This window comes from Spermophilus citellus (assembly GCF_964194105.1).
Source record: "Spermophilus citellus genome assembly, chromosome: 10".
Classification (NCBI taxonomy): domain Eukaryota; kingdom Metazoa; phylum Chordata; class Mammalia; order Rodentia; family Sciuridae; genus Spermophilus; species Spermophilus citellus.
In genome coordinates this window covers 85,414,911-85,442,081 of record NC_138197.1, presented here as the reverse complement: position 1 = coordinate 85,442,081, position 27,171 = coordinate 85,414,911, and the positions used below count along the sequence as shown (strand labels likewise).

At 36.4% G+C, this 27,171-nt stretch overlaps 1 protein-coding gene across 1 annotated transcript in view; it reads right to left on the bottom strand.

Annotated features, from left to right (window-relative positions):
• Nucleotides 1-4,626: 4,626 nt before the first annotated feature.
• The window catches only part of MSRB3 (methionine sulfoxide reductase B3), a 192,773-nt gene continuing 170,228 nt past the window's right edge, over nucleotides 4,627-27,171 (bottom strand). The window contains 2 exon segments of the mRNA XM_081311516.1: nucleotides 4,627-7,826; nucleotides 15,854-15,951. Coding sequence (XP_081167642.1) covers nucleotides 7,662-7,826; nucleotides 15,854-15,951 — 263 coding nt within the window. The 3' untranslated portion in view covers nucleotides 4,627-7,661.

Genomic DNA, 27,171 nt, shown 5'->3' with positions numbered 1-27,171 from the left:
TATCAGAAGCAGAGTCTCTGATTTGATATCAAGCTCCTTGATCCATTTTGAGTTAACTTTTGTGCATGGTGAGAGAAAGGTATTCAGTTTCATTTTGTTGCATATGGATTTCCAGTTTTCCCAACACCATTTGTTGAAGATGCTATCCTTCCTCCATTGCATGCTTTTAGCCCCTTTATCAAATATAAGCTAGTTGTAACTTTGTGGATTAGTCTCTGTGTCCTCTATTCTATACCATTGGTCCACCCGCCTGTTTTGGTACCAGTACCATGCTGTTTTTGTCACTATTGCTCTGTAATATAGTTTGAAATCTGGTATCGCTATACCGCCTGATTCACACTTCCTGTTTAGAATTGCTTTTGCTATTCTGGGTCTTTTATTTTTCCATATGAATTTCATGATTGCTTTATCTATTTCTACAAGAAATGCCGTTGGGATTTTGATTGGCATTGCATTAAACCTATAGAGAACTTTTGGTAATATCGCCATTTTGATGATGTTAGTTCTGCCTATCCATGAACAGGGTATATTTTTCCATCTTCTAAGATCTTCTTCTACTTCTCTCTTTAGGGTTCTGTAGTTTTCATTGTATAAATCTTTCACCTCTTTTGTTAGGTTGATTCCCAAGTATTTTATTTTTTTTGAGGATATTGTGAATGGAGTGTTTTTCCTCATTTCCGTTTCAGAAGTTTTGTCGCTGATATACAGAAATGCCTTTGATTTATGCGTGTTGATTTTATATCCTGTCACTTTGCTGAATTCATTTATTAGTTCTAGTAGTTTCTTTGTAGACCCTTTTGGGTCTTCTAGGTATAGAATCATGTCATCTGCAAATAGTGATAATTTAAGTTCTTCTTTTCCTATTTTTATGCCTTTAATTTCTTTCATCTGTCTAATTGCTCTGGCCAGTGTTTCGAGAACTATATTGAATAGAAGTGGTGATAGAGGGCATCCCTGTCTTGTTCCAGATTTTAGAGGGAATGCCTTTAACTTTTGTCCATTCAGAATGATGCTAGCCTGAGGCTTAGCATAGATAGCTTTTACAATGTCAAGGTAAGTTCCTGTTATCCCTAGTTTTTCTAATGTTTTGAACATAAAGGGATGCTGTACTTTGTCGAATGCTTTATCTGCGTCTATCGAGATGATCATATGGTTCTTATCTTTAAGTCTATTGATGTGGTGAATAATATTTATTGATTTCCATATATTGAACCATCCTTGCATCCCAGGGATGAATCCTACTTGATCATGGTGCACAATTTTTTTGATGTGTTTTTGTATTCGATTTGCCAGAATTTTATTGAGGATTTTTGCATCTAGGTTCATTAGAGATATTGGTCTGTAGTTTTCTTTCTTTGAGGTGTCTTTGTCTGGTTTCGGAATCAGGGTGATGTTGGCCTCATAGAATGAATTTGGAAGAGCTCCCTCTTTTTCTATTTCCTGAAATAACTTGAAAAGTATTGGTATTAATTCTTCTTTAAAGGTTTTGTAAAACTCTGCTGTATACCCATCCGGTTCTGGGCTTTTCTTGGTTGGTAGTCTTTTGATGGCTTCTTCAATTTCATCCATTGATATTGGTCTGTTCAAATTGTGTGTATCCTCCTGACTCAGTCTGGGCAAATCATATGACTTAAGAAATTTATCGATGTCTTCACTATCTTCTATTTTATTGGAATATAGGTTTTCAAAATAATTTCTAATTGTCTTCTGTATTTCTGTAGCATCTGTTGTGATATTGCCTTTTTCATCCCGTATGTTAGTAATTTGAGTTCTCTCTCTTCTTCTCTTCGTTAGCATGGCTAAAGGTCTGTCGATCTTATTTATTTTTTCAAAGAACCAACTTTTAGTTTTGTTAATTTTTTCAATAGTTTCTTTTGTTTCAATTTCATTGATTTCCGCTCTGACTTTAATTATTTCTTGCCTTCTGCTACATTTGCTGTTGTTTTGCTCTTCCTTTTCTAGGGCTTTGAGATGAAGTGTGAGCTCATTTATTTGTTGGTTTTTTCTTTTTTTGAGGAATGACCACCAGGAGATGAATTTTCCTCTTAAAACTGCTTTCATTGTGTCCCGTAGATTCCGATATGTTGTGTCTGTATTTTCGTTTATCTCTAAGAATTTTTTGATTTCCTCCTTTATGTCTTCTGTAACCCATTGATCATTCAGTAACATATTGTTCATCTTCCATGTGATGTAGGATTTTTCCTTCCTTCTTTTATCATTGATTTCCAGTTTCATTCCATTATGATCAGATAAAATGCAAGGTATTATCTCCACCCCTTTATATTTACTGAGGGTTGCCCTATGGCATAATATATGGTCTATTTTTGAGAAGGATCCATGTGCTGCTGAGAAAAAAGTATATCCATTTGATGATGGTTGATATATTCTATATATGTCAGTTAAGTCTAGGTTATTGATTGTGATATTGAGTTCTATAGTTTCTTTATTCAACTTTTGTTTGGAGGATCTGTCCAATGGTGAGAGAGGTGTGTTGAAGTCACCCATAATTATTGTGTTGTGGTCTATTTGATTCTTGAATTTGAGGAGAATTTGTTTTATGAATGTCGCAGCACCATTATTTGGTGCATAAATATTGATAATTGTTATGTCTTGTTGGTGAATGGTTCCTTTTAACAGTATATAATGTCCTTCTTTATCCCTTTTGATTAACTTAGTCTTGAAGTCGATTTTATTCGATATGAGGATGGCCACCCCTGCTTGCTTACGAGGACCGTGTGCGTGGTATATTTTTTCCCATCCTTTCACCTTCAGCCTGTGTATGTCTTTTCCAATCAGATGTGTCTCCTGGAGGCAGCATATTGTTGGATTTGTTTTTTTAATCCATGATACCAGCCTATGTCGCTTTATTGGAGAGTTTAAGCCATTAACATTCAGAGTTACTATTGATATATGGTTTGTACTTCCATCCATGTTTGATTATTTATCCTTTTTTAAAAAAAAATTTAGTTTGTTTCTCCATGATTATCTTTCCCCTCGCCCTCTGTCTTTACCGAGGCACTTCCCACTGATGGTTTTGGTTATTGTTTTTCATTTCTTCCTCGTGTAGTGTTTTGCTCAAAATGCTTTGCAATGCTGGTTTTCTGGCTGCAAATTCTTTTAACTTTTGTTTATCATGAAAGATTTTTATTTCGTTGTCATACCTGAAGCTTAATTTTGCTGGATACAGAATTCTTGGTTGGCATCCATTGTCTTTCAGTGTTTGAAATACATTGTTCCATGACCTTCTTGCTTTCAGTGTCTGTGATGAAAAATCCGTTGTTAACCTTATTGGTTTACCCCTGAATGTAATCTGTCTCCTTTCTCTTGTAGCTTTTAATATTTTCTCTTTGTTCTGTATATTGGATATCTTCATAACAATGTGTCTTGGCGTTGGTCTACTGTGATTTTGTGTGCTCGGTGTCCTGTATGCATCTTCAATTTGTATATCTGTTTCCTTTTTTATTTCTGGAAAGTTTTCTGTAATTATTTCATTCAGCAGGTTACTCATTCCCTTGGTTTGAATCTCCGTACCTTCTTCTATCCCGATGACTCGTAAGTTTGTTTTTTTTATGTTATCCCATAACTCTTGGATGTTTTTCTCGTGATTTTTTACCAGCCTTTCTGAGTTGGCTAGACTCTTTTCAAGATGATATATTTTGTCTTCATTATCTGACGTTCTGGCTTCTACTTGCTCCACTCTGTTAGTGATACTCTCAATTGAGTTTTTAATTTGGTTTATCGTTTCCTTCACTTCTAGAATTATTGTTTGATTATTTTTTATAATCTCTATCTCCTGATAAAGATGCTTAACTTCTTCTTTTATCTGTTTTTGTAATTCATTCTCAATGTGTTCTTTCGCTGCTTGAATTTGCTGTCTTGTATCCTCTTTAAGGTTCCATTCCATCTGTCTAAGGTGTTCCTTGAGTTCTTTATATGACCATTTTTCTGATGACTCTAGGTCCTCCTGAATATTTAGGCTGTCCTGCATTGTTTGTACTCCTTTTCTTCCTTGCTTTTTGAAGCTGCTCATGTTACTTCTTGTTCTGTTTGACTGATGAGTTACTGTTTACTCCTATAAATTTATTAGATGCTGTAGCCGCAGGTTTCAATGTGTAGAGATGACTTTTAAAGGTGAAAATTAATCTGTGAACAGTGGGCAACTCTGCACATATTTCCTTAGAGACCAACCTTTGAGAATTGTGTAAAAGTTTCCTGTCAAATTTTTTAAGACACATAGGCACCAGCATGATATAATTCCTGCATTTTCACCTATAGAGTTATCCTGATGGAACTCCCCAAAGTCTATATTTTAAGCACAAAAACATATACAACTGCTAAATATTTTACTGAGTAAGATGAAATCTGAGTAATTCTACAAATGTTTCCCTTTTCCCCAACCTTGCAGATTCTTGGAGGCCTTTCTCATGGCCTCGGATAAGGACAAGCAAACTTGACCCAATTGTCAGAGTCCCAGATTTCAAAATCTTCATCAGAGAAAAAGTCTCTCTCAATACAAATGACAAACCTGCCAATCTGGTAAGGAGGTAAACAGTCTACTGCATACCTCAGTGGACAATCCATGCATCTGTGCGGAAATGAGCAGAATCTTTAGGAAACAGATAAAAATATTTTTATAAAGAAATTTTATTACATAATTTCTGTATACAACACACATAGGAAAAGGGTTTTTTAATGAAAGTTTCATTTTTTAAAAGTTTTGAATTGTCTAGAGGAAAGTTATTACAAAGGTATTTAAGTCAATAATAATATTTGACCTCCAAAACCAATGATAATCCCTTTCATATTTAAAGCAAGACATGTTAAACACAATTAACATGGAGAGATTTTCAAATTGTTATGTCATTTTATTAAGAACATAAAATACATCTAAGAAGTGAAAACTTTTGCCACATAGAAATGTTTTCTACTACAATAGATACTGTTGTTTTCTTCAGATTTGCTCAGCATGGCTGTATAGATGTATTTTCTGCACACCAACAAAACCCTTCATCTTCCAAAGGTGCAGCAAGAGCTAGAAGGCAGAGAGGGAAAGTCCCATGCACTTCCAATGCTAAATGGCATTCCTCCCACAGATCACATACACCTCACCATATTGACTCAGTTCATTGCACTCCATATCCTGCAAAAATAAATCTAGGGCTCGACAGCTGACATTATTGCTCACTGACATTTTGGTAATATATTTCCTTAACATAAGACAGAAATATACCGAAATTTGATACCACTTAAACCCAAAAGCAATTTGGAATTAAACCACATGCATACACCCTGCTCCCCCATGCCCCCCTTTGATGGATGTTGCATTTTTCTTCAAAGTTAGTGTTGGAAAATAACTGGTTTTCCTTGGGGGGGGGACTAATGATTAGGAGAGACATATATTTTTATTCTTATATTTTTTTTAAATTTGGTTTTTGAGGGAAATGCTATGCCCTACTATAAAAATGAAGAAACAATGACAATCAATTGTCTGGGGAGAGGGAAGTCCTCTCAAATTTCTTCCTCACCTAGGCCAACTCTGTGGATCATATCCAGGCAACCCTGTGGGTAAGGCCACTACACATGGTTAGAGTGGTTGAGAAGTTCTGTGTGCCTGTGAGAATGGATGGGAGGCCATGGGAAACCCATTTCTTTCTTCAGCTACCCCTATATGAGATCCTTGTTGTTGAGAAATATTCAGCATCCCTCCGTGAAGTTGCGAAAGATTCTAAGAAGGTCTGGATGCCAATGGATGATCAGGTCTTAAATTTTACTCTTTGTTTCTAGAAGGGAGTGAAGCCTGTAAGTTCCAGCATGACCCCAGAGTATGAGGTGTAACATCTACAGCTGAGGGAATAGCTGGATAGTCAGACAACAATGGCCTCTTATCTGAGCATGTTAAGAGCACGACTCCTCTGGGATTGCATCCATGATGACACAGAGTCGCCAGGATGACAGGGCCTTCCTCACATGCCTAGTCAGGCAGGTACGCCAACATGATGATGCTCACATTTTGATTTGTCACAACTTTTCATTCTCATTTCCCACTGTATAATTGTCTAGTGACCCTCTTTATTCTTTTTCTCTTGATGCATGAAAGGAAGATGTCAGTCTTCATAAGCTATCAAATAGTTATAAAAATAATATTTTAAAAAACGACATTTCAGAATGAGCATCCAAAGTTATATATACAATATATATCAGTCAGTCACACATGATGCTTTCACACCTGGCTATGGCAACATCAGCTTGTACCTGTGAAAACCTTATTGTGCACAATGACACCAGATCACATGTTATAAAGCAGCTGAGCAAAGTTTCTCAAAGTAAAACCAGCCATATTGCTATAAAGAAAAATGTCTGGCTCTTGGCCCAACCATTTCCATACTAATCAGCTAAGTCAACCCCGGCTTCTTTCTATTTCAAATGCCTAGGCTTCAGTTTTTGAGGCAATTAGAACCAGATCAGTGTAACTTTACAATACTGATCTTAATTATATAGCAATATAGTAATTTTGCCCTGAGAGTGTCAATACATTTACAAATATTGTGAGTCCCAGTTTGTACATGAAGAAATAGGCACAGAAAGGCTAAATGGCTTGTCCCTTGTTGCACAGCAGGTTAGTTAGGTCAAGTGTGGAGCATGAGCCTGGTTCTTTCTACTTTAATGCCCAGCATCTTTCCAGGGGTAACCTAAAGCTGTGTACAAGGTTCCTGCTTTGGGTTCTGTTTGTTACTTATAGTATCCTGCCAGCTTTTCTGCCAGTACTGATTTTTTTGAGGACTCAAGGCTTCATCCTTGGTCTTCTCTGGATCTCTCTCATTTTGCTGTCCTGATGAAGTGTGTTGTCCCAGAATTTTATTTTATGCAGGGGGATTAACCAAAATGCACTTCCAGCTGCAGTTGGTATTAAGTGTGGAGAAAAGTCTTATAAAAAGGCAATGGGCAGGTGTTCTTCTTTGTGAACTTTGGACAAAATGGGACTCAACATTTTACATTTGTCTTGCATTCCAATGGTCTCAATGGAAAATAAAATAAAATAAAGGCCTAACCGTGAGGTAATGTTTACTTCTCTGCCACAACACTCAGAGTGCCCCCTCAGATCTGGCAACAATTTAACATAAGGAAAGACTTTAGACCTTCACACCCTTTTAGTGAGAAAAAAGCGACCTTAGCTCAGACTTTCCACAAAGCTGGGAAGTCTCCTAGACATCCCTCATCCTTATCGTAGGTAGATCTGTAAAACGCCTTAAGACCATGTGTCTCAATGCCAGGCACATCCCAGCTCTGGTCCCTGCTCTGCTAGAACTTTGCTTTCACATCTGAAGACCAAAAACCTCTGCCTCTTAATCAAGAGTTAACAACAACAAAACTCAAAAGAAGGTAGGTACTCAAAGAAAAGAATGCCAAAGGCTACTTAAGTGACTTGTGAAGAAGTTTCACAAAGCTATCTCCATTTTCAAAAGCTATAAACAGTCCTGGATCTAGTCAATAGCAAAATACATGGATGGAAAGGGCCTCTGTTTAAGCAAAAGAAGAAAAATATCAATAGCACAAAACTGCCCTTAGAGTTTTTGAAAAAATATATCTATTAAGATAAACAATTTTGATTTTTTAATAAGCTGTGCATTAAGTACACTTTGTTTCCATCACTCTCCACTTCTCTACAGCTCCGCTTTGTCTGCCTGGGCCGAGCTGCTGACCTCGCTGCCTCCTTCCGCGCCACTGCTGTCCGCAGGTGTGAAAGACAAGGAAGCTGAATTTATGCAGTATCTTTTGCCGGTTGGACGAGGTCCATCATCAAAAATGTGCCCAAGATGAGCTCCACACTGAAAGAGAAGAACAACATGTAAGGGAGAGTACGCACAAAGCAGGTTTTCACAGCGAGCAGCTTAAATGGATGGCCAGCCCGTGCAGAGATGATGGAAAGCATCCTGGACGATTTCTAGTCTGCCTGTCAATCGCAAAAAAGATGGTTTCTGGCAGGCTTTGCCCCACATGCTGAGAATAAAAAACACTAGAATTGTGCATATCAGAAATCATTTAGGAGCCACTGTATTTTTTTGATCTGCTAAGTCTCTCAGCCAGCTGAAAAATGACTGCAGTAATTTTATGAATTGTATTGACCTTTGATCTCCTCTTTGTAAGAAACATGGCAGAATAAAATCTCTCCCCCCCCGCCACTACTTTTTGCTTTGGGTGGGTGGTTTTAGATATGCAGAAGTCCACTGTAAAAGATACTGTTTAACTGGCCATGACGGAGGTGATGTTTGCTTTCATGGGCAGTAAAACTTAACATCAGACAAGCATTGGATGTTCTTGGAACCCAGTGAAGCAATGGCAAGGCTCAACAGATTTATGTCACGGTCACCAAGGCTGCAAGTGTAGCAAATGGAAATGTCTTGAGCTCACGCAATTATTTTTTCCTGGCTCCCATTAGTGCAGCATCATGCTGGCTTCTTTACCTCCTGAACTACAGTGTGGACTTTTTGCTAAAGGAAGATACTCTTTAGCTAAAATCAATACCACTGATTATTCAAAAAGTTGGGGAAGGAGAAAATGCCTGGAGTTCAGACAGACAGAAGGACGGATGGTTGCTTAGGATAGTGTTTAAAAGAAATCCAGCTCAGAAAGTTTTTCAAAAAAGGCTGGCTATCTGACTAGAGCCCAGCACTGACGGCCTCAACATTGACGATGGCTCTAGGAGACGAGAGCATGCCACTTCTCCCACCCTTTCTCAGCAGGGCCAGGAGAAGATGGAGATATTAGTGTACCACACTCAATGGGTCCTGAAAACATATCATCTGTCATGGAACAAAAACACCCAAGCTAGGGTAAATGACTTCCATTCCTTCATTTAACAGACATTATGTGGTGTCTACTACCTGCCAGGCTCTGTCCTAGATTCTGGAGGTGTGGGCTATAATCCCTGGCCTCAAGAGCTTACATTCCAGTGAGAAAGACAGATAATATTCAAGAAAATTATGAACTAAATGTGTAGCATGTAGAAATCAATGCAAAGGAGGGAAGGAAAATAAAAACAGACTGTGATATGAAGATGATGAAGCATCTAAGTCCAGAGCAGGTCTCCCTGGAAATAAGAACCTGAAAGTAGTAGATATTCTATGGGAGAGCATTTTGAGGAGAGAGTAGAGTCATGATTTAGATAAGAACATGACAGAAAAGGCCTATACATGATTTATTAATTCTTCTCACTGGGCTGATTCTATGTATAAAAATCTTATAAATTGCAAGGAAAGATATGAATTGACAAGGGACTGGGGCTGAGATACTAAATGGAGATGATGAGAGAGAAATGAGGCAGGATGCTCATTACATTGGAAAGAACTAGAACCTCAGTCTCCCTACTGAAAGAGCTAAACTCAATTCTCAAGGGATCCTGAGTTATTAATAAATAGCACTAACAGTAACTTTGACTATATGGCATTTCCATGTTAAAAGTGCATTCTTATTTTTCTTCTAATACACTGTGTCAGCTTATTAAAGAACTAAAAATGAACTCTGAACTGATTTGATCTATTGCCTGGAAAATATGAAACAGGCCTAAAAAACAAATCTTGCATTATTTTACCACATTCAATGCAGGTTTAGGTAATATCAAAGCTGACAGCTCAGATTGCTTTTCCTCTCTATAAACAATTGAGGCCAAATTTTCAGGCATCAGCTGCTAAGATGCACTAGTAAGAATATATCTGCTTGCCCAATGGTCACAGGAATATGCCTATTTTTGCCTGCCAAAATAGCCGGTGTGCAGGCCAATAGGAACTGGTGCTCTTGGTGACCAGGGTATGAATACAATTACTGATCTCTCAGACAGCTTTGGCATTTGATCATCTGGTATCTAAAAGGTGACATTCTTGCATAAAAGTCTTAGATGGGAGGGTGGGGGTATGCATGTGTTTAAAGAAAGATTGCAGCTATCTGGGCAAAATATATTATACGGCCTTCCTTTCTTAATCATCCTTTGAGCATATTAAGAAAACAGTTCTATTTAAATTACTCCAAAAATAAAGTATAGCAAGGATATTCTTGAAGCCATTTAGAAATAAGTCTTCATTTCCCAAATCATTTTTTAAAAATCCAAACTACAGTAATTTAATCTGTAGCTTCATTTGTTAATCTGGAACCAGTCTTCTGTTAAACAGAAAGGAAAATGCTGCCTTTAGATTTGTCCCTAAAACAGGCAGAAAAAAAAAAAAAGCGAGGAAAAGAAATTATAGTTTGAAAAGTCAACAAAGATCACTTGCAAACAAGTACATGGGCTGGGGATGTGGTAGGGAAATTCTCAGGAAAGGTGTGATGACAGCTAATGGCTTCATGATATTTGTCACAGATGTTCTGAAAGATTCACACCAGGCTTAGGTTACCAAGGATGGAGCAACATTTTAAAGCGTAGACAGGTGTCATTTATATCTATGCAATCACATACCTGCCCACCTGTTGCCTGCAAAGTGGCAAGGTCTTTTGAAAGAAGACTAACCACACATTGCCCTTTATGTCTCCCATGAAAGACCAGGTTTCTTAGAAACGTGTGCAAGCCCTGCAGGCTCCTCCCTGGGGGCAATGCACATGGAGCCCATTCTTTCCAGCTTCCAGGCCTGGCGCAGGCTGGGATGATGAATGGAAGTTGTCAGTGATGCATTGTTTCTTTAGCCTCCTGCAAGCTCTGCCTCCCAGCTCTAGCCAACTGGCAATGTGTTGGGATCTCTCAGCACACCTGGTTGTAACTGAAACAAACTGGTTCCCCAATGAAGAAATCTCTGAAACTGAAACGTGCTGTTAAAGATTTACTTCAGGATGGGATCTTTGGTGTGTTTTGAAAGTTGTTTTTAATGGTTATGTAGTTCTTTATTTTACAGGTAAATATAAACCACACCTGAATATTCTAGACTTCACTCTGAAGAAGGATGAGTTCACTGTTTAAAGTAAAAATTTAATTCCCACAGAAATCCTTATCATCTAAGCCTCCCACTCAGAAGAGTTGACAAGAACCTGTAGAGAACCATGGAAAAGGACCTCCTAAAAAAAAAAAGTGATTGAGCATCAAATTTAACATAATTATCTAAATTCTGACTGTAATTTTCAGTTGTGTGCATGAGAAACACAAATAGTGTATTCAGCAGCTACATATTTCTGCACTGATGTATTTCCCACTGTCCTAGAGGGCTTTCTCTTAACTGTTCCTAGGATGCTCGGGCTTTATTATTGTCATTTTCTCTTAAGTGTTTGATCTACAGCATGAAACATTTTCAAAGCAGGGCTTTTACACTTGGGCACATGGGGCAGAAATGGAAAGAGAAAACAGTTTTAAGAAGAAAAGCAATTTACTTTGCCAGTAGTATTCTGTTTTCTCCCACTGTTATTGAAGACACTTGTGTGTAAGTATGGGCCCTTTTCCTCTGTGCTCGTGATATTAATCTTTTGCCAAGGAAATGATTGTGAAGTCACCAGTTTGGCATTATGATTTTACTGAAAGATCAGAAAAAGAGAGATGGACTGTTGAGTCTAAAACCCAAGGGTAATACATGGTATCTCTAATCATCAGCAATATATGATTTGTCATCTGCAGAAGATTAATAAGGTTTGGAGTTTTACCAAAAACTGCTTAACTTCTGAAAAATACTTTGTATTGGTAGATATCTACCTTTCTATTGACTTGGCTGACCTAGGACAAATTAAAAATAACCTAAAACAAATATAAGAGACTTAATCATAGACTCAAGTAGTAGTAGGAACTGTCACAGACTCCAACTTGGGCAAACACAAGGATCTGATGGTTTCCTCAAAGATTATTACAAAAAGTTAAGTGATTTATTACTCTCCCATTTGCTCCAGATGTAGAATTTTGATATGAAGAAGGAAAAATTCCCCAAGTATTTCCAGGAGGGACTTACTTTGCCAACTACACTTTGACCATGTGAATCTTGCCTCTTTGTGCTGAATTTAATCTTCTGACCAAGTGTTGCTTAATAGGCCGAAGTTGGAAGATTAGGAAGAAGCTGTCAACCGATTATTCACAATAGTCAATGAAACTGGAATAAAAGCAACCTAACTTATCACAAGCTGAAATATAAATAAAATTAAGGAAGATTATTCATAATTGAAATCATGAGGAAATGACTGGCCAGGGAGAAGACACACATGCCCACCAGAGTAGGCAAACTGAAGATAAAGACCCTCTTTAGAAGGAAAGAATTGGGATGCAATTCCTCAATTCAGGAGCAAACAGGAAACAAAGAGGGCTACAACAAAATGCAACAGGGCAGCCTGTTCCTCCATAAGCAACAATCATGAAAGCAGGAGGAATCCTACCACTGCCCATTTTCTGTTAACCCAAACAGCGTGCCAGGTTTCTTATACAACACTCTGTAAAAAGGACCTAATTGCAAAATTTCTTGGAGAAGTGGCATAAGGACCAAACCAATCTTAACGCTCTCAGTAAGAACTTCATTAAAATATTATTACCTAAGAAGTCACTGAACCTATGGAAAAACTACAATGTACTATAAATGTGGTAGGCTACAGGCTTCCAACTTGTCTGTAAGTCCTACCCAAATATGAGGCCTAATTAATTGCATTCATGATATGATTATACCACAATTAAAAAAATAATAAGAGTCCTAGTACTAAAACAAGAATTAGGAACCCATAGACCGTATTGCAGGCAGGCAGGTTGAATCTACTGGTTCCATTCAATGGAAACTCAGCTTATTTGTGTTGGCAGTAAAAGGGTCTTTATATTTAGATATTCCACCTTTACCCCAAAGGAAGAAGTATTCCATATAACATGCTCAACTGAGAATGTCTGTAAGATACTAAAAGCATCTAACAAACTCTTCACAACACAAACTACATTAATGCAATTCACCCCAGAGAAGAGAAAATAAGAATTTTGGAAAAGGAAAAAGCAAACCAGGAGAAACTTCCCACACTCTCTCACCAGCAAAAACAAAAACTATCCTCCTCCACAAAAAAGGAGGAAGATGTGATAAGAAGAGACAATTTAAACTGGGGGGAAAAAGGTAAAAAAAAAAAAAAAAGAGTAGCCAGTAAATGAAAAATAATGTTAAGAATGAGAAAGTAGGAAGCAAAACACAAATGGTTGCTCTAGCATGGGAACTATTACATCAGTTATAGTTATTACATATTACATATATTACATATTACAACTATTACATCAGTTATTTTTTTAAGTCAAGGTAAAAGGGATTTATGAGAAAAAGGAAAAGAAAAAACAATAAAAGGAAAATAAATGTATCTGAAACACACAAATTAGATGACAAAGAAATTAAAGTAGAATCTCCAGCACGCTTCAATTTAGTGTGCTGAATTGTTAGGGGCAGACATCCTGGGCTCTGCTTACACAGAAAGAGCCAGCAAGCCTATGGGTCTGTAGTGCTGGAACCCAATAATCTCCTACAGGAGCTCACTGCAAAGCATGTACTTTCATACATGCCTTAGTGAAATACGTTTCTCTCTCTCTCTCTCTTTAAATTTAGAACTTTTATTTAAGAAAGAGTTTAACACTTTTTAAATATGAAAAGTGAAGATGGTAGATAAAAAGCCATAAGGGAACAGGTCAATATTAGGTCTTCACACAACCCTTAGGAAAGAACCCAAAGACTTAGTCTTTGTGCAGAGGGCCAGAATATCTCTCATGAATGTCACCTAATCTTGGCATTGCCTGTGGGTTTTATTCCTCTTTGGTCACTGTAAGACACATTCAAGAATGATCTTTTCTTAATTACTGTTGATTGATATCTGGAACTGTCATAGGGAAAAGAGGAAGTTTATTTCAACTGAATTCTAAGAATTAGTTACCAAAAAAATAAGAAAGTAGAGCCTTAAGGAAAGTGAATAACATATACCTCACCTCACTTTTTCTGTGCTTTTTAATCTTGTTTTCATAGGACTCATTGTTTGAAAATGGGTTGTGAGTGAAAAGGAAAGACACAGTCATAGAGCAGCTTAAAAGAAAAAAACTATTTTTAAAGATTTACTAAGTACTGTGTATTTAAACTACAAATTCCTGTGCACCAGCCTGTCTACACTTTCCTTTTGTCAAAAATTCTAGATTCTTGGGTAGTCTTAATTTTTTGGTGACATTTATAAAATCATCAATTATAATTAAATTGATCTCAAAACTGAATTGCATTAAAACAACTACAGGAAAATAATGGGATTTTTCATTTAATTTATTATTATTATTATTATTTGTGTGTGTGTGTGTGTGTGTGTGTGTATGTGTGTGTTGCTGGATATCAAACCCAGGGCCTTGTGAACACTAGTCAAGTACTCTACCATTGAGCTTCATCCTCAACCCTAATATGGCTCTTTCCAGTAACATTACCCTCATTCCATTGTCTCTCATATAAAGCTTTGGATTCAGACTGCCTTGCACTGAAGTTTCACTTCTGCTACTTAAATCTGCGTAAGTTTGCAGAAGTTCAGTTGCCCTCTTTGTGACTCAGTTTCATCTACTATGTAATAAGGGAGAATAGCAGGACCTACCTCATTAGGTTATTGAGAGTATTACATGGGGGAGGTTTTTAAATGCAGTGGTGCAGGCTACACCTAGCCCAATTAATTCAGAGTGGTTGGGGATGAAGCCTGCATCAGAAAGTCCCACTACCATGTTCAGAGACTCATTTCTGAGATATGAGGGTATAAAGAAAATGTGATATGTAATCTATCTTTCAAGGGAGAGAGTGAACCCCATATCTATAAGACAGTAAAATTGCCAGCATTATTTTTTATTTACAAAATTGAAAACAGAATTTCATAATGTGGTCAGGTTCAAACCAATCTCCCTCCCTAATTGGTAAATACCAACTCCCTAAAAATCTTGTGCTTGATAAAGGGGGTTGAAAAAAATGGATAAAGGGTAAGTAGACGAATACTGAGGGAGGTCCTTGTCACAATCACTTTGCTATTGCAGCCTCCTGATTGTACCCCCTTTACCCCTGAACTGTTTATAGACATTTCCCAACAAATCCCTTTGTAGTATCAATGAATGTCCATGCCACAATCGGACTGTATATTTTATTATTTAAAACAGATTAGAAGAGAAGGCCTGCCTATCATAGGATATGCAGTTACTCTTATTCTGTATACATGGAAGTTCTAGCTATATTTCTGGGTTTAGGTGCAAAATATCAACAAGTTTAGGTCTCTGAACAAATTAACTACTCTTGCTTCCTTCTCGAAACATGCTCATTTTCTCCCTTAGAGCCAGCATTAATTTGGCTAGAAAGGAATGGACAGTATTGATGAGAACCTCCTTGGAAATGAGGATGTCAACATACTAGGAGAGGCATGCTACTCTGTCCTCAACTAGCCTACCACTGAATTTCCACTTCTACAGCTTCTCTGCAATTTCCCTCCTAATACCCACTCAAGAAAAGCCATTTCTGGGGTCTTCATTGACTGTGTTTGGATCACAGACATTAAAGGCACTACGAATGAATGATGAACTTGAGAGAGAAGATTATCAAAACACCAAGTTCTACCAGGCCACAAAATGAAATTTTCATATACCTACCCAGAGAATAGCTCACTCCCCTCTACATTGAGTAAAATTAAGGGATTTTTGTCTTGCCAATGATTTTGTTTAATAGTGTTGAAGCTAAAGATCAATATTTCATCAGACTGGCAAAACACCTGAAGACTGACTGAGGTATCATTCAAAATTTAAAAATACTTCATTGTGCTTGTCTGTTCAACTTGTGAATAGTTGCTTGACATTGGTTGCTGTATTTAGTACAAGCAAGAGTCTTGAAAGTGTTATCAGTGTCAAGTGAGTGGCCTATTGGGTTGTCAGGTGGGGTTAACTAACCTGAGAGCAGCTTGTTTCCACCCTGTGCATCCCATAGGAAAAGTCATCTGTGAACGTGATGGCCTCAGAACTGATCACGTCATGGAAGGAAGGCCAACCTGGGTGGAGCAGGCATAAGAAACAGAAACAGAGGAGAGAGAGATACATTTGTGGATTAGAATGCAATTTTAAATAAGTACTAAGAAAATAATGTCAATACTTACAATATGACTTATGCTTAACTTTTTCAACTTGAAAAAAAAAGTCAAAAGCTGAAGTATATTTTGCAAGACACAATTATTTTTTTAAGACTAACCCTTTTCTCACATCCAACTTATAGTTGCATTGGGGTTTGATGTCTCATGAGACAATAGTTTTCCCAAATTTTGAAAGTTCTTTGTCCCCATTCTTTCTTTTGTCTCCAGAGTCACTGGCATGACTCTGAAGCGCTATTTATCTTCCATTATAACACTGTGCAAAATATAATCAGTTAATCGGTCTGGCTTTTTTTTAGTACTTTTTTTGGATGATTAAAGTATAAAAAGATGAATAACCATTCGGATCAAATTTCCCAGGACAAGGTGTATCTGGAGCATGACTTATGTTCTTTGGGAACAGGCTTGCTCACTTTATAGGAGAAATTCATAGAGCAACAGAATGCAAACTTCAACAATATCATTTCCAGTTTCAAAAAAATAAAAAACAAATTAGCTCATGCCAAGTTTTTATAAGAAACTGGCCCAAGCTCCCCATCCCCCACTATACAAGAGTATAGTCCTCACAGTCGGGGCTAGATAGAACTCCACAAATTTAAACACTCTCCAACTCCTTGATTATAGCTCAAGGTTGCTACAAAAAAACAGGAAAAACCTTAAACTTCTAGACTCTTAACATTTCAAAAATTAGTTACGCTAAGTGTCAGTATCATTTTTAAAAAAGTTATTTCTGCCTATTTCCTAAATAAACTCTAAGCTATAGAATTTGGTTTACAATGGTTGTTTTGATAATATTTAGGTATCTTTGTTCAATGACAGAAGTGTCAATTGCTCATGAAGACAAGTGTTAGTGGTGATATTTAGGGACACTGAAAATTAAAGCCATTTATCTATTAACTCCCCCAATTCACAGTGTCCTTTTGCACTGTGTTCTTTCTTTTTTAACCTTCCATGGTCTAAATCATTTTTTTTTGGGGGGGGGGAACAATTGATTCAGTAGTAAACAGAGAGAAGAGTAAGAAATTTGTTTTAAATTTACTGTAAAGTTATCTTTGTGCACGTGTGTGTGCATGCGTGTATACACACACACATACATTTCCCCATATTTTTGAATTCAAAATAGGTGCATTCAAAATAGACACACACACACACACACACACACACACACACACACATGTATATGTGTATACACATACATTTAAAGTAGCCTTATTAACTTACTCTTCTGAGAGCAGATGAGTAAGTTACTTATCTAAGCTATACAGGCATTAAGCAGCAGAGCCAAAACTAGAATCTGAGCATTTTGGCTTTCAGACTGTCTTTAGATTCCACTTTCTTCCTTAATAAAAGCCTGAGAGGTCTCCAATTTAAGCACTCTAGCAGCTAGGAGGCTGAAGGCTGTAAGAAATCTTTACCCTCCTGTCTGGATTAGTTGATTGTTTCACTTCTGAGACACTAAAGCAGATAATGAATGCACCCCAATACAATACCTATTCTCTCACTTTCTAATGGCTAAACTATTCAAAGGGAAAGTCTAAGAGTAATGATGTAAATAATGCAATCTACTTTGAGACATACATAATTTTTTATTCATTTACCTAAAATAACCACAAAGACTTAGAAACTCACCATTCAGCAGTAGCATTGAGAAAACTGCCAATTGTATCTAGAGTTTCCTAATTCTATTTCTCTCCTAATAATTTTGAATACTTGTCCACTAAAGATTTGGAAGGGAAGAGACTTCTTTCAAATGAGCTATGTATTTTGTCTACCTGAATTAAATATTTAAAATTTGTTCCAGGAAACTGTATTAAAAAATAGAACGGGTGAAATAGAGTAGAAGTTCTCAAAAGACCTCAGTGTTCCTGGGGAACTACTAATACTTGAATGGTTTTTTTGTTTGTTTGTTTTTTGTTTGTTTTTTGTTTGTTTAACATGGAATTATTTCATTGAAAGAGGAATTAAAAATAATGAAAACAAAAATCAATAAAGACATTTCAAAACTCCTCCAATGCACAGTGTCCTTTTGCACTGTGGAAGAAATGCAGCTCTCATACGCAATATTCGATTTGTCACCCAAATCTTGATCACTGGAGACTGACAGGAGAAACCATGTTGAAGACTATAAACCCCAGTGATGGAACATATTTTGGGGGGAAAAAATCAGAGCTAACTTCACCAGTAAGGTTAACAAAGGAGACTGTCGAGTTGCTTTGCTAGGTCCCTCAGAAAAAGCCAAAGTCTGTGGAAAGAGAATCCATCAGAAAGGTAAGTCCTTAATGACAATCAAGCTAAGAAGGACCTTCGCCCAAGAATAAATTGTCTTATGGCAGAGAAGCCACAGTGATGACAGCACTTTGAAAGCGGAATTCCCTCATCATGTGAAAGTATTTAAAGGAGGAACTCTTCACTGCTGTAAAAATCCTCAAAGGAAACCCTGCCCCCACTGCTAATAATAAGGAAAGTGCTTCAAAGGGTGATAGGCAAAGACTGAAGCAATCTGCGTCTTGTTGAGAAAATTATCTTGAGCAAAAGGGTGGGGGGAGGGGAGTGTTTATGTCAGTTTTGACATTAAAGAAAGATCATCCATCCTCCTTTCTTTAGGCTTTTCCTTTTGGTCTTCTCATCTAACAAAACATTATTTGTTTTGGATGCATTCCACGCACTTTTTAAAAGGAAAGTCATGTGAAAACCTGTAAAAACAGAGTGCACTCCCTCCACCCCCAACACATCCCTTTGTTTCCATTTGGTGAGTTTGGATTTGGGCCTATAATCATTTCATTTCAAAGAATATAAACTGTGCTTTTATATATTAGCCTACTAGTATCAAGAATATCTTCTTTTCAATAAATACATTCTTCCCTCAAGGAATTGCCATCTCCAGATAGCAAATAAATACAGCTACTGCAACTGAAGCAGACCCGTTCTTCAGTTTTATTCAGCCACTGGGCCACATGCATCTGCAGTTATAACTTAATATTTCTTGTATAACGTGAAGCAAATCCAGAACATGCCCATTTACATCTCTACTGTAATAATAAGTGATACAGAATATTAGTAGTGGCTCCTTGGTGCTGCTATCACCTAAATCACAATAGATTTTCTCGACATTGCAGTTTAAAAAAAATCATTCTGCTCCTTCCCCATAATGTAGCTGCTCTGGGTTTACTTGAACCCATAGTTGAACAATGACATGACTTTTCACAAGTAGTGTTCTGTTGAAACATCTTAAATGCTTCACTCCAACAGCTTCCTAGGAAAAACCTCCTCAGCTTCCTATCCCTACCTACTCCTCCTTCATTCAAAATCTTTTAAACAAGTTGTTAAAATTAGCAACAGTTTATAAAAAATTTGAAGCCAATACCCACTGTACCATGTCTAGGAAGTGTGGCCCTCACTCCTCTATTCTTAACAAAGATTGCTATGCAGCTTCTACATCCCCTACCCCTAAATAAAAATTAGGAACTTCAGTAAGTTGGCTATATATCCAATCAATAGAACATAGCAAAAACTACCCATGAACAAAAGTTTATTGAATTGAAAGGTAATTACAAACATTTTCTTATCTTCAAATGTAAACTAAGTTTGAGCACAATGAATGCCAGTTGAGCTTGGGTGATGGTTTAATATTGATGACTTGGCTGGGCATGGTAGTTCATTCCTATAGTTCCAGTGATAAGGAGGCTGAAGTAGGGAGATCACAAGATTCTGAGGCTACCCTGGACAAGTTAGTGAGACCCTGTCTTAAAATTTTAAAAAATAAATAAAAAGGATATAGTTCACTGGTAGAGAACCCATGGGTTCAACCACCAGTATAGCAATAAATAAATATTTCTGATGTATATTGGAGCACAGCTTTGTGAAGATAAGTTGGAGATGTAGATCCACATTTTTAGCGTGTGCCAATTGTCACACCTCCATAATTCTAGGGATATATTTCAAATTTTTCAGCTTTTGGTTTTCCTGTAGCCAGAGTATTTACCTCACTAACCACAATTTACCTTATTAGCCACCTCAAGACAAATGATGAAACTCCCTATGAAGGTCCCCTGCTGACAAGAATTGTTTGAAGCTTAGACCCCTGATTCTTGCCAAATTATTCATTTGGACTTACATTTCAAGTATAACTTTTATCTCACTTTAATGATTCTCTACTCCCCTTCAAAGACCCATTTGGTTGCAATCTAGTCTTCCAAAAGTTTAAGTAGTAATCAACCAAATATATGCATGTAGTAGAAAATCAAACAGTGCAAGATGGCTCGTGATGAGATTTTTCCCTTTCAATCCCTCACCCACCCACAGGCAACTGATTAATAGGTTTTCTGTTTAGTTCTAAAACAATGCTGCTACCTCTTAATTCATTCATTTTAATCCTGTGCTATCCAACACAGTAGTTACTAGGCACATGTCATGATTTAAGTTTAAATTAATTAAAATTACATAAAATTACAGTTCCTCAGTCACATGTGCCACATTTCAAGTTCCCAACAGTCCTTTATAGCTAACACCTGCACAGATACACACAAAACATTTCCACCACGATTTCCCCAGAGTAGGGCACTTCTACCATTAAACAATGCTGTTAGACATTTGAATTGATTCTTCTAATGAAAGATGGAGATTTAGTATTCATGTCTGCACTTAATCTCCTGCATCCCCTTTCCAATATTTGATACTTATATGATTTTTAATTTTTTTAAAACATCACTTGGTAACATCTACCTCGTAAACTGGAATTTAAGTTCAACAAAAGCCGGAAATGTGCTTGTTCATCACGATATTGCCAACCACCTAAAATAGTGCCTGCTACATAAAAGGTGTTCAAGAAACTATCTGACAAATGAACACACGAACACACGAATATCCTGTAGCACAACATAATATTCTGACACCCCAACTCTGTAAAACGGCCTTAGCACTTTCATGTTCCCTCCAATGGATTCTTGGCCTCCGATCCAGCAACCAAGCATGACTAAGTCTTCTTTGCTTTTCTATAGATTCTAAAGAGATGAAAACTGATATACAGCATTTGTATTATTATGCTATATATCTGCTGCTAACTGAAGAGCTAAAGGGTATTAGCATTGTTTTTCATTCTCCACGGTCCAAATGTCATGATCCTAAGTTGCCTAAAGTCAAAAAGATTTTTCCTTTTTTCCATTACATTATTGTTAAAAGGTATATCACATTTCTTTTCATTTTTTGTTTGGATCATGACTTTATTATTCAGTTGTGTAAAATCTTTGTAATTCACAATTTTACTTTTTGAAATTTTAATTATAGATATTTCAAGTATATGCAAAAAATACACAGCATGATTTAACCTGTTAACTGCCCAGATGTAACAGGGAATAACATTATTTCCTATATTTGCTTCTGATTTTTTTCTCTTTCTCTTACAAAGAAAAATTATGATTACAGCTAGATCTGACTCCAGCCTTCTCTCTACTCCTCTACCTCTTGAAGAACCAAAGGTAATTGTTTTATGTACCATTCCTACACTTGTTTTTATTTTTATATTTATTTGATTTATTTTCTACATATGTCTATATCCATATGTAACATGTTAAATGTTTAAAAAAATTATATAAATGACATTGCAATATTTTGAAAACTGATTTTTTTCACATTATTCTTGTTCTTTGATTGCTTTTAAAAAACACTATCATTTTATTTTATAAATGAAATATCTTTTCAAATACCTCTGAGAATATGAATTAGAGGGTTGGTTTTTAATTTTTCCACTATTCTCTAAAATATCTCTGCTTCCTCTGGGGCAACTGTTCTCCTTATCTTTTGTTTGTTTGTTTGTTTGTTTTAATTTATTTCCCCCAGGGTGTAGTGTTCTTCTTCTATCTCTGGTGATCCCTGATCAACTCTACCTCCTGTTATAGGATGGAAGCCTGGGTCAGATATCTTAGAGTCTGATGTAGGTTCCTTTGCTATTAGTTGTGATTATCAGTTTGTTTCCTTAGCAGGTCTTATCTCTAAACAGAAAAGCTGCCTGGAGATCTGGGAACATTGTCATTATTTGCTAACTAAGCAAGATTTATTCTGGGGTTCCCTTACAACCTGAAAGGCGAATGGTTTACTAGATGGTACCAACACCTCAATAAGAGCTCCAATTCTCTCAGATACACTGTTTAATAAGTCTTTTAAAAAGCATCTATCTTCCAGGATTTTTTTTCTCATGGAAACTGATAAGCTATCATTGTAAATGTGAAGGTGAGGAAGATGTAAAACTGGTCTACCTATTCTTCAGACTTTTGAGTAAGCACATTGTCAGCACTCCATTTTGCTGTTGCTAATTCTAAGCTCTGAGCTTTGTAACCCTGCTAGGCATCTCTATAACAACTTTCCTGCACACTTGGGGCTGCAACTTTCTTTAATTAGTCATATCCATTTCCACCACCCACCCTATTGGAAAATGTTTTTAAACTTCTTTTCTGCTCAACATGGCCCACCCACTCCAGTTTTTTTGGGGGGGTTTTTGCACTGTGTTTCTTCTTCTTTTACTCTTCCTCTTCCTCTTCTTCTTCTGACTCTCATTTTAAAGGAGTCTCTTGGGAGAGAGGAGAATAAACATGCATGCTGTCTATATCATCTTAAGAAGCTGAAATTTTTAAAAAATAAACTACTGATGTTAGTCTCAATCTATTATTTTATGTGAAGCAACAGATTTTAGGCATCATAACTTTTTTGTAAACACAATTGACTTCTTTTTATCTTATTGATTAAAAATAGTAAAACTAATGTAAGCTTTAGCAGCTTTAACAGGCTCAGGTTTAACCCTGTGGTTAAAAACTGACTGTGGGCTAAGTGTCTGAGACTAACCTTTCATGAGCTTGGCAATACCATCTGAGCTTGGAACCAGCAGGGCTGAGAGCCTTCCCGCTGACTAGCTCAGTAAAAGAAATATCTTAAACTGTTTTTCAAGTTTATATTTTATTGTTTAATATTATTTGAGAATTTACTACATTTATACCTTCCTGCTATTGCAAACATAGGGACAAATATCTCCCTATATGTTCATGACATGATTTTATTACTGCAAATAAGCAAGAGTCTCAAGGGGCATATTACTCTAGTCAGGACAAAGGGATTGACAGCAGTTATGAAAAAAAAATCACTGACTTTGGCAAACTTTCTTCCATGCTTCATTCAGCTTTATTAAGTGATAAACAAAAACTATATTTAAAATACTTACCTTGGAAAGCACAGAGGTTAAAACATAAATGAAATTAGCATAAATCTACAGATAGATTCTAAAACTTTATGAAGATAAGAATAATAATAAAATTTAAATGCAATGTACTGTGAAGAAGGCTTAATTTATTCTGGTTACCAGTTACCATTTGTTGTTAAGTAACTCAGGAGTTCTAAATGAGGGTGACATTGCTGCCAGTGGCGTTTTGTTTTGTTTTGTTTTGGAGAGAGAGAGAGAGAGAGAGAGAGAGAGAGAGAGAGAGAGAGAGAGAGAGAGAATTTTTTTTAATATTTATTTTTTAGTTACCGGCAGACACAACATTTTTGTTTGTATGTGGTGCTGAGGACCGAACCCTGGCCGCACGCATGCCAGGTGAGCGTGCTACCGCTTGAGCCACATCCCCAGCCCCGCCAGTGGCATTTTGGATGACAGGATATTTGGGAGTCCAATGGAAGGCTTTTAAACAGACTACTCTCATGATCATATTTGAGTTTTATGAAGATGCTAGAAGTATGCTGGAAGGTGAGGGATAAGAAGGAGCATGAAAACAAAAATATAGATGGAAGATTATACACTGGAACAGAACTGATGGTGCTCAAGTGAAGACATTTACAACGGACAGTAGAACACGGGAGAGGATACAGAGAGATTAAGAGCCAAATTCACTGATTTTTGTGACTGCAGTATATATGGGACCCTGCAGGAGGACAGTTCATGCCAGTGAACTATGCACTTCAAAATTGTTAATAGGTAAATTTTAGGTTTCCAGGCCCTATGACTAGCTGGATCATGCTGGACATACATTTTTGCATGCAAAATCATAAAAGCAGTTTCTTGGGTAACTCTGTAGGATGCAGAGGGCTGGTGAGAACTACCCTTGGAGATATAGTGTGAAAGTCATCAGAACATAAAGGACAGCACGGTAATGTATAAGGACAGGTAGGCAGGAATATAGGGAAGAGGTGAACAGGAAAGTACTTAAAAGTTGGTCAGAGGAAGAGTCAATAGAAAGAAAGAAAGAAAGAAAGAAAGAAAGAAAGAAAGAAAGAAAGAAAGAAAGAAAGAAAGAAAGAACAAAGCGTTTCAAGAAATAGGGGGAAGACAAGAGAACCAGGACAGAGTCCAATAGAGAAAAATGATTAAAGATTGGAGGGCACATAGAGGTGCCACATTCTACAGAAAGGCAACTTAAAAAGGTCTGAAAGAACACTGCTGAATTCAACAACTAGTGTTAGGCTGAAGAGCAAAGTGAAGTAGAGAGTGAGCAAAGGATTACCAAGGCTGTCAGGAAAGAAAGGTAAAACAGGATGATGGCTACAGGGAGAACACAGTATGTCTGTGTTAAGATATCTGAACTCTGGGTGTCCTATCCGTCCCACCTTTTTGTGTTTTATAGAGTGCTTTAAAATTTAAAATATGACATTCCTACAATTTTGCAATAAAGTGATTGATATAAAAATATGTAAACATGCTAAATTATTTTAAGCATTACTCAAATGCTCCTAAGAACATTGAACAGAAGTGATAGTTGAAGAAAGGCTAAAAGATATTTTAAAATTTTTAGTGTATTTAAAATTTTTTTTATTGTTGTTCTAGTATATTTTGTCTATTGAACAAAGAGTGATAGGTGTGATGCTTTTAATGACCATTGTAATATGTTTTGCTTTTCGAGGAAAAAGTAGGTGCTCATAAATACAGTTGAAGAAATGAATCCAGAGCTTAAATTCTAGGTTAGGTTCTCATGTCAACCAAGTTAACAGCATTTGGTACTTTCACTTCAAACCGTATATCATGATTTGTGATTACTTATTTATAAGGATACTTTGAAATTAATGTTTTCTTTTTTCAATAAGCACAATGAGATCAAGATTATTTTGTTTATTAACACATCCTCAAGACCTACCTCATATATTTCTTACATGAACTAATTAATAAAGAAAATATAACACATTTCATTATTTAACAACAAAATTAAATTTAATTAAACAATAATAACTTTCTACTTAGACACTCAAAATCATAGAGACAGAGAGTAGAATACTGGTTGTCAGAGGCTGGGGTAAGAGGAAAGCAGGTGTCATTGTTAAATGGATATAGAGTTCTAATTTTACAAAATGAAAAGAGTTATGGAGTTGGATGGTGATAATGGCTGTATAACATGACTTTATTTCATGCTAGTGGACTATGCACTTCAAAATTGTTAATAGGTTAATTTTGTTACATGTTTAGCATTTTACAACAATAACAAAATTTTAAAGGGGGGGAAATAGACAATGACCATCTGAAGACAGGAACAGGGCCATCACCAGGAGCTGAATGGGTCCTTGATTTTGGATTTTCCAACCTCCAGAACTATGAGAAATAAATTTCCTTTGTTTAAGGAAACAAACAAGCAAAGATAATCAGTTACTAGTTTGGATATATCTATCACTGGGCCAACTGAAAAATTTTTTTAAAAAAGGCAAATAATTTTTACTACTTTGCTTTAGACTTTTTTTTCTTTACAAATGCCAATTTAACATAGGTTTATTTTTCCTGTTTATCAAAAATAGTGCATTTCTTCAAAAATGTTCATTGATAGTTTCAGACATAGAGATCACATGGCCTTATCACCCACAATCATTCTAGGCATTTGAGTCTATTAAAGGACAATATGACTAAAGACCATCAAGAACACTGAGGTGTCCTTTAGGCAGTGTGAACATCTGGTATCTATTCTCTTTGGAGATTAATAATGTAGCTGTACTGCAGCAGCCTTTACTAGTTCCTTTGAGCCCTGCACAGCATTTTTTAAATGGTTCCAAACACACAAACACAAGATCTCTAATTGGTATGGATTTCATCCACAGTTTTCTTACAATCTCAGAATATCTCAGAAACTCCTAAGCAGGAATTGACAGGGGCCAGCTTCCCTATTTCCCTTTGTGAAGGCAGCTATTAATAATATTTTTTCAGGTTCAATAAAATTACTGAACTCAAACAATTTCAACCAAAAAACTGGAGAGGGAGACTTTATTTTCCCTGGCCTGAACACTGTCTCTTGCTACTTTAAATCACAGTTAATGTTTTAAAAAATATATGTTACACATAAGTCAGTTGTAGACTTTTAGCATCAAAGGATCTGAGCAACATCACATGGAACAGCCTGACCTTTAGCCATAATTTCTAAGTGCCATTAAAAAAATGTCTCTCAAACTGGTTTTAAATTTAGTGTTGACCTTGTAACCTTGATCCAAAACATTCAACTTTAGATGATTATTTTATTTTGCTTCCAAAAATCTTCAGTTCAGTGAGGCATCCATTAGGAAGCTTCATAAGGAGTTTGTAGTTTGCTTAGAATTTATTAGTTACATCAGACGGGAAAATGGTGATTTGGATTGCTTGCTGAGTGAAGATTATTTACTGTGCTTAACTGACCTCAGGAATACCAGGAGAGATACAGAATGGGGAAATTCAAAGAAATACAGTTTTATTCATAGCAACATGCAATCCAGACCAAAAATAAAGTAATTTTCCATTCACATGCAGTCTTGAATTAGGTCTATTAACTAAAAAGCATCATTTGGGAGTGTCAAACTATTCCTTACATTCTTTAGTTGGGTGCCATCAAAAATTTCAAAATAATTCCCTTTTTATACACATGTACCTAATGAAAACATGAGATTACTTATTCTAACAGGCAGTTAAGTCTCAAAATTCTACTTATCTAAATTTTTTCTTCATGTTTTTCTCTAACAGAAGTCTCTCTAAATTTCTGGATAGACTTTAGATCTTTATGCTATACTTTTAAGTCCTGCAATCCAAAATAAAGGATTTCCTTGTTTTCATAAATTTTCTATGATCTTTCACTGATACACAAAACCTTTTAATGATGTATCAAAACTTAGTTCCTCTACTATAATTTAGATTTCTGAAAA